The sequence below is a fragment of the Neopsephotus bourkii genome, unplaced genomic scaffold (genome assembly GCF_033783945.1).
Source record: "Neopsephotus bourkii isolate Nb327-2 ecotype Australia unplaced genomic scaffold, CSIRO-AGI_Nbou_v1 NB_1539, whole genome shotgun sequence".
Classification (NCBI taxonomy): domain Eukaryota; kingdom Metazoa; phylum Chordata; class Aves; order Psittaciformes; family Psittacidae; genus Neopsephotus; species Neopsephotus bourkii.
Window position 1 is genome coordinate 663,033 of NW_026902015.1, and position 8,409 is coordinate 671,441.

At 40.1% G+C, this 8,409-nt stretch overlaps 1 protein-coding gene across 3 annotated transcripts; it reads right to left on the minus strand.

The window, feature by feature from the left end:
• NUP42 (nucleoporin 42) lies at positions 1-8,053 on the minus strand. 3 transcript variants are annotated; one of them, XM_061370335.1, is made up of 7 exons: positions 7,873-8,053; positions 6,717-6,969; positions 5,331-5,425; positions 4,941-5,017; positions 2,725-2,811; positions 955-1,039; positions 1-817 (listed from the first exon to the last, which is right to left on the minus strand). In XM_061370335.1, exons 1-7 carry the CDS (start codon positions 7,982-7,984, stop codon positions 249-251), a joined length of 1,278 nt encoding a protein of 425 aa, XP_061226319.1. In that variant the 5' UTR covers positions 7,985-8,053; the 3' UTR covers positions 1-248. The 3 variants fall into 3 exon arrangements, with proteins under 3 accessions (XP_061226319.1, XP_061226322.1, XP_061226321.1); XM_061370338.1 differs by lacking the exon at positions 955-1,039 and having other exon boundaries at positions 664-817; XM_061370337.1 differs by lacking the exons at positions 1-817; positions 955-1,039 and adding an exon at positions 1,046-2,075.
• Between the last annotated feature and the right edge of the window lie 356 nt (positions 8,054-8,409).

Genomic DNA, 8,409 nt, shown 5'->3' on the forward strand with positions numbered 1-8,409 from the left:
TTAAAATGTTCATTAGTTCATTTATTGGGATGTAAAAGGTACATTCCAAAATAACGAAGAAACTATAAAATAGTGTTGAAATGTTTGTACCTCTGAGTTTATCACTGCAGAAAACATGGAGAAGAAACAAAAACTCAAGTCTGGTTACAGCTGGATTTACTCTATTTCATTGTTCAATCACAAAGTGGTGTAATGAGGTATCAGAGAAGTAACAAAACCATGTAATTTCAGAATAAACTTAAAAAGTTCTAAATATGTAAGAGTTCTAATGGTGGTGGCTTAAGAGGAATCTTTCCAATTGTAAACCTTTTTGCTTCAAATTGTTTCAACTCTTCAGCTGACAGCTCGCTCTTTGGTGTAAATAACTTTTCTGATGAAGTACTGTTTGTGACTGCAGAAGGCTCTGACATTAAGGTCTGTCCAGAGGCACTGGCAGTCTGTCCAAATAGAGTATTGCTTGAATGTGAGGAAGAAGTTGCTACTGGTGCACTAAAATCTCCAAAGGCTTTAGGTGGAGTGATGTTTGAAGAGCTCACAGCAGAAGTAGTGCCAGACCCTGAAAACCCGGAAGTTCCAAAACCACTAGTTGTTTCAGAAGTTTTAAATGAGAAGGACGCTGCAGACGGAGCTGCTGGGCTGCCAAAACCAGCAGACTGGGATACACTAACAGAGGATGTCGCACCAAATGCAGGAGGATTACAACCAGCAGAAGAGCTCCCAAAAGCAGGGGTGTTTCCAGACGATGCACTGCCGAGACCGGAACTTGTTTTAAAGGAGAAACTGCTAACACTGCTACTGCTGCTGCTCACAGGAAAGCCTGCAATTATGAAGTTGATTAAAAAAAAAAAAGTTAGAATGAGCACAACTGTGGAACTAACCACTGCTATATTTCAATAATGCAGAAGAAAAACTCAAGAAAATGTTTAACTGTTGGCTCTTAATGCAGGGACTTACTTGACGACCCGAAGCTCAATGACTGCTGTCCTCCAAATCCAAAGGCAGGCAATGATTGAGTGACTGTGTTCTTTAGTTCGGATAGCTTAAAAAATTACAAATACATAAATGAAAATAAGATTCCAAAACAGGGAAATGTCTTTTAATGAATACTTGAAGCAAAAATATAGTTGCCTAGTCCAACTTAATACAACTTAGACTGTTAAGACACTGAAGACTTCCATCATAATCACATGCTCTTGCAGCGATCAACAAAATGCTCTGCGCCTATACAGTATTCTCTCTAAACCACTCCAGAAACACAAATATATTACAGTTTATAGGCTTTTTTTTTTTCTGTCAGACAGTGACTCAAACACTTCTTTTGAGTTCTTGTTCCCATCTTTTACCTATTTCAGCAAAGTGCTTTATGACCCTATGTCATTGTTTCGACTTACTCTGTTCTCTCACCTTGCTTCTTTCACCTTCAGCATTGAAAATATCAAGGCAGTGTGATCATACTACAGAAACTTCAGGCATATCCTGCATATTCCACTTAAATCAACCTATTCTGTCCCCCTGGCTATTTAATACTGCCTTTAACCCCAGTATTCTCTTCTGACACATCTAGATTCATGCAAGTGTATCACCTTCTCAGGACCAATGACTCTTTGTATCTCCAAATTTTATATAGTTTCTTTCCCACCTCCTATCAATTTCTCATTCTGGCATTACCAAAATGCCCTATTTCTCCTAAGATGGCCTGGAGGACAATTCTGGTCTGGTCTGCTGATTATACCTTAGAATAGTCAAAATCAGCACATGGAAAAAATGGTGGGGTAGATATGAGCCTCTTACTGTACATCTACATGATCAGATCCCAACCTTAAGCTATGGCTGCTTTCATGTGGCTTGCAATGATAGTATTTCAAACCTGGAGATGCAGCTGCTGCCTTGCTAACATGGAACCCTCCTGACTCACCGTTTTCCCTACTTAACTAATGGCTTATACAATACTTGCCTGAAATTCACCAATTTCATAACTCCAGAGAAAGGTGGAGTTAAGACTCAAAACTGGATTCACAGACTTTCATGTTCACTGGCTCAGGCAGTGCTAGAATATTCAGTCATGTTCCTATTGCCTATAAAATTACACAGATGGACACATGGGGCAGTTTTCAAATTGCAATTATTATTTTCTTACGTAATTCCGTCTTACACCCTTTCCACCTTCTCTAACGTTCCCAGGAGCATTCTCAGATTACTGTCAAGGTCTTCATGCCACCAGTCACCGAACACTTTCACACCAAGTGCTTTTTCAAGGCTGCAGTACCATAATGTAACACATCATAGTTGACATTTTCAGAACAGTTTACAGATCTACCATAAAATTGCCAGTGAATGCCGGAATTAGACACTCTCATGTCTTGGCTACTTAGGTGCAAACAAGGATGCCCTAGGAGAATCATGTATATGTAGTTGTGAAAGAGTATCCTGCAATCTTCAAAGCAATACCTATTACCTATTTCTATAGAGGTAGTAGAAGCATAGTTAAATACTTTGATTCTATGGAATATTAACAAGTTTTCTTTATTAAAAAAAAGTGGCATATTCCAACTACCATGTCTTAGATATCTTTCTAGCAGAAATTAAAATGCAAATGCTAATTTGCAGGACAGTTTAGTAGGATGTGTCTAAAAAAACATGAATCTAAACCAACCACATTTGCCCAAGATTAATAAAAAAGATGACATCAGGAACAGATACATTTTACCTTTCATTAAGACTTACCAAGGCTGCTTTTGTTGATGCATTTAAAACTTTCAACTGAAGCAGCCGAGTTTTCCATTGGTCTGCTAACTGTTGGACAGAATTTATCTAAAAAGGGGGAAAAGAAAAGCATGTTTTTATTAGTGGTGAAGACTTGATAAAAAAGAAAATAAGAGTGACCTGACAACTGAACTGAAAGAAAATGTCCAGAAATTTTGTTAAGCCAAGAAGACAAAGATTTTTTGCTTTCCTGAAACTTCAAGGTGAGGAGCTGCAATATTTGTTATTAACACAGAAGTCCTTTAAATTCTCTTACTATTGCCCTTAAATCAACTTTCTTTACATAGCAGTATGATTACAAAAAAATCTGGGACTTTCTAAATCTAAGTTCTATCACTAGCTCTATTAGGCGCTTGGGGGAGAAAAAAAACCAAACAACAAACCACACACTAAATATGTAAATTTTAAACATATGTGAAGAAACTTTTCAATCCTTGCTTTAATTCTGGCCTGTACGCTTACGTACTCGCTCATTAAGCTGAAGTCCTAAGGTTTGCTTTAGCTTCTCCCACATTTTCAGAACCCCCCCCACTCACTTTCATAATATTGTAATTTAAACGCTTTAATAGAACCAACCTTAAATTTTGCAAAGCTGAATATTTTAAGTCGTTAATTTAAATCAGCCCATTTCATATAATCCAACTGACTAATGCACAGAATATATGCTAGCAATAAATAGTGCCTATGTTTTGGTAACTATGATGAGAGTATTAAACAAGAATCTGGAATGTCTTAGAAGTAACTTTCCAAGAATTTCAAACCTGAATTTCCTATATTTAAATTTATCAACACACCTTATTCAAAGCTTGGCCTAAAAACTAAACAATAATACAAAGCTTGTCCTTAAAAAATAAACAATAAAACAGAAGAGTGTCCTAAATGCCTGTAAGAGTGGAACAAGTTATCTTTTTGTAAATGAATTCCTTAATTTTTCAAAACAATCTTACAACACAAACATCAATAATTCTTTTGTGTCTAATCACATGCTGGAAGATCATATTGCTTGGTATCAGCTCTTGCACAACAGACTGGAAAATTTAGATTCTGACCCAGATTAAGAATAGAAACATGCTTTGTAAAAGACATGTTGTACTTAAAACATTTTGTAAGAGAATTGTATCATGCAGTTGTCAACTACACATTGAGACTTGCACTTAGTGCTTCAATAAGACCACAAATTTCTGCTTTCTAACAGCCAGGCAGAGTGTACTGGTTAATCATTGCAGTTCATTTTAATTGAAGGTTTGTTGTTGGGTTGGTTTTTTTTAGCTTTATCTCCTGTCTCTGAAAATGCAACTTTGGTAATTCTAAACACATGAAGCAAGAGCGGTGACAACAGCAATTCCTTCTGTAATACAGAACCATGGAGAAGAGGAAAGAGTGCAGTGTAGCTTGAGTTAGTTTGTACTTTCATCTGTTCAGTAGCCTAATTCCTTTCCTAGCACAACATTAAACTCTGCTAGCTTCCTTGATATTGATGGGACTATGAGGGAGGCACAATACATATAAATTTAAATACACTTATAGAATCATAGAACAGTTAGGGTTGGAAAGGACCTTAATATAAAAACATATGTATTAATTCTTTTCTAGAAACGTTTATACTCCTTTAAAGAAGTATTTGCTATTTTTAGCATTAACCTCCTGCAACAGAGGTATGTAAAATAACAAGATCAAATAAACTTCCCTGTGTTCTACCTACAGCACTATATAACCAGCTATAACAATCAAACTGACTAACAGCATATGCAGTATCAAACTTTTGAGACAGTATTCAAGTGAATTCTACAAATAACACACAAGAGCAGGGACAAGACTAAGTCAAGGAATGTCTAGACTGAGAATAGACCACACACTTATCTGAAACTAGCTAAAAGTCTATTGCCACCACTTCCTGTAAGAGCTGATGTGTCAAGACACTAGGCCACAAGTTTCAGAAGCTCAGATCTGACAGTTTAAGCCTGTGCTGTCAGACAGAAATAGGAAGTTACAGTAGGGCATACAGACCAGCAGCTATTTTCGCATTCTATTTGGTGCTCAGTAATTTAAAAACATTTTGGCATTCTCATAATCTGCTAGTTTGTTAATTAAATGAGTCGAGAGCTGCCACCCAAAGAACAGTAACAAGTCCTACCCCAAAATGTGTCTACACAAGTCAGCATTTTTAAAATACTCACATAGTTCTGAATGTCATTGTTTGCTCTGCAGTTATAATACTCCAGATGCAACTCTTCTGGTGAGATATCTCGAAAGCCTGTAAGAAAAGGATAATTAAAAACCTCTCCCAAGAAAATACTGAGGGCAGCTCCTCGATAGGTATGAAGAAATGGGCCATGGTACATTATCTGTAATAAGTCAGTCATAGCTGAGGACACAAAAAGGATGCATTACAGAACCTCAAATATGTGAATGTCCAAAATGAGCTCGCCATAATCCAACATTCCTTTCTATTTTACCACAAAGCAAATCATCACCTTGAAAATGGTTCTGCAGAGGTACAACAGCTAACAACAAGTGTAAGAAAAATCCTAAACAGCAGCAATACCTAGCAGCACTAAAAATATTACCTGAGACATTCAGCTTTTCTTTCACTGGTGAATATGATGAAAATATCCATTGTCCTGAAGATTCCCAAGTTTCCATATCTTTCACTACACTTTCACTAGAAAACAAAATAAAAACACAGCTGAAGGTGAAAATATATGGTCAAAACAATACTACCAGAAGCAACTGCCTGGTTTAAATCCAAAACCAGATTCAAATACCTGCTGCCATGAAAATTAATGAAGAAAGACACTAGTTGGAATGAACAAGAGAAGTACTCAGTTGTCTGAAGGAAAAAAAAAGCACTTATGTGGCAAGATACATAAATGTTCCTACAAAGCATTTTCTTTATCATCTGACTGCAAGTAAATCAAACAGCATTTTAAAAGAAGAAAAAATAAATCCCAAAACAGGCAATGTATTTTTAGTTCTTGTACAGCAGATGATGTCACAGAATTTCCCTGAAACTGTAAATCACAACAGAATTTAAAATCTTCTCAATACTGTTTGATTTTGCAATATAGATGAGTATGCACATTATTAAATAGCAAAATTCAGGAAAAAAAAAAAAAGAAAAAAGGGAAAGTGATGTGTTCTATACAAGTTTTTGGAAAAGAATCAAAAGTGTAATAATCCAGACATTGCAAAATAGAAGCTACATCAGCAAAAGTAAATCCAAATGTAAACAAATAATGAACGGCTGAAAAACTGAAATTGGACAAGCAGATCGTTACACGGTAACAAAGATTCTAAGTATTTCGGATGTTTGTAACCCTACATACATTCACGTTTGAGAAAGTGAATAAATAACCTGTTAAGCATTTTCTTAATGTATCTTAAAATACAACGGAAAGTGGTTCCAAAACCTTGCTTCTTCAGGAAGTCAGCAACATTGCCTGTTGCTTCTCATCACCTGTCCTGTAATCATCTTGAACCTCCCAGTCACTCTCAACTGACTCAAAAATAGATGCATGCGAAACCAAGTTTCAATAGTTTTACTACCGGCAGAACAATTTGTTATCTTAATTGTCAGGAAAACTAAGTCAAATCGTTCATTTTCTCAGTGTTGTGCTTTGTTTTTTTAATGGTTGAGATGCTGTCCAAGGGGCTCTGACCCCTTAAGTACTGACATCTTTGTTTCCTTCCTTATCTTCCTGCCCACAACCTAAACACCTTACTAATATGCAGCTGTCCGGATGCCCAATCCAGGTTCAAAACAAGGATTGCTTTCTTCCCATGCCTGCGTAACTCAGGAGAACCAAACTGGAGCAGTGTTTTCTATGGTTCTTTTTACACATCCCACTTTCTTCCTCACAATCATGTCCTCTACACACAGTATTTCTAGTAAGTCAGTAAGCTTTAAAACTGCTCATTATAAATGTTTTCAGTAAGACAGGACTATAACTTACAGAAGTCTCTCCTCTTCATCCTTGTAGCCATCAGCAACGTTTTGACTGTTCACTAATACAGAGTATCTGTTCTGTGAAAAGTCCGCATTTCCGCTGCTGCTCCCCGATGATCCAAAGCCAGAGGAGGCAGAAATTCCTCTTCCATAATCTCTGCTGCCACCCCACACATTAGACTTAAAGGTAGATGGCTGGATAACATTAGTGTGTCTCTGGTTAGCGCTACCCCATCCTCCTCCTCCTCCTCTGCTTGTACCTTCCAATTAAAAGACAGAAACAACAGAAATTTAAAATCATTACGGTATTAAGCAATATAACATCAACAAAAATTGTGAGTATAATTATTTTATGGTGGCAATCGGATGCTTGAAAGGAAAATGTAGGTTGTTTCCTAATAAGTTAACCTGATTATTAAGTAATTACCCTGGTTAGTTCTGGTATCAGAGGTAAAGAATTCCTCACACCACCATACCAACAACACAAAGCACTGCAGAAGAGACTATTCCAGTTTTGCTCATGTTGTTCCATAAAGTAACTACCCCAGAAGGAAAAGAATGAATTTAACTCGCAGTACCTTTACAGTAGGGGCTCCTACCTACACTGCTATAGCTGAGGCTCTGTGCATAGCTAAGACCTCCAAAGTCAGGTTTTGAGACCCTGAATCCGTTTGTGTGTGTAACAGGCAACTCCTGATCTCCTTCCGCAGGTGATGAGCAACGGCAGCCCTGTTTACTGCCCTAACAAGACTGTACCCGTCTGCTCCCCATCAAGTCTCTTGCGTACCAAAAGCTTCCAAAGTTCCGTACCCCATCCGAACTAAACTACTCTTCAACGGGTACAACGCGCAGGTGCTGGAAAGTCACTCGCTGTTCTTACCAGCAAGGTTTCCGGAGTTACTAGCCTATTTCCTCCGTTCCCGTGGCACAACTTGCGGTATCTCCGCCAGGACCCAACCCCAGAAGCGCCAGCGCAGCCACTACCGCCGACAGCTCAGGCCAAGAGCCGCAAGAGCGGGGCCGCTTCCAGGCCCCGCCAGCCGCACGGAGCCCCGCAGCAGGCCCCGGGGGGCGAGCACTGAGCCCTCAGCAAGTACGTCAGTCCCTGCACCGGGGCAAGCCAGAGGCTGCAGGCCTCTGCAGGCCGCCGCGTTCGGGAGTACCTTGGTAGGAGGTCGCAGAGGATCCGTATCGTGCGCCGCCGCGAGGATGCTCATTCCAGCACCTCTCCCCGAAGCGGCAGCGGCCCTGCAGGAAGAACTGACAGATAGCCATGAAGGCCCCTCCGCCAAACAACGCCGCACGGACGTCAGAAGATGGCGCCGAAAGGGGAGGAGACAACGTCCCGGCGACAGCGCATGGCCGCGCCGCGACCTCCACCCCGGGCAACCTGCGTCACTGCAGCGGCGGCGCGGCCTGAGGGAACGCGCGGGGCAGGCTGGCCGCCTGTGGGACACGTGTATCGGCGCACATGGCGGTACAGGCAGGGTCTGGGGCACCAACAGCTCAGACACCGAACCGGATCTGACCATGGTGGGTGGAGGCTGTGGCGTGGTAAATGTCCAGGGGAAAATCCTCACCGAACTAGCAGTGTACGTGAAGGCGAGCACCGAGGCTTTGCACAAAGGTTGAGCCGTTAATGAGCAAACAGCCCTGCCACCGAGAGCGCCCCTTGTTCTATCTAGAAGCTACGGTTCAGC

Excerpts from the sequence above, each read along its gene's own strand:
- NUP42 (XM_061370335.1), bottom strand. The coding sequence starts at position 7,984 with ATGGCTATCTGTCAGTTCTTCCTGCAGGGCCGCTGCCGCTTCGGGGAG. Across the intron at positions 6,970-7,872 it reads CTCTGCGACCTCCTACCAAG|GTACAAGCAGAGGAGGAGGA; the intron begins GTACTCCCGAAC and ends TTTAATTGGAAG. Across the intron at positions 5,018-5,330 it reads AGAAAAGCTGAATGTCTCAG|GCTTTCGAGATATCTCACCA; the intron begins GTAATATTTTTA and ends CTTTTCTTACAG.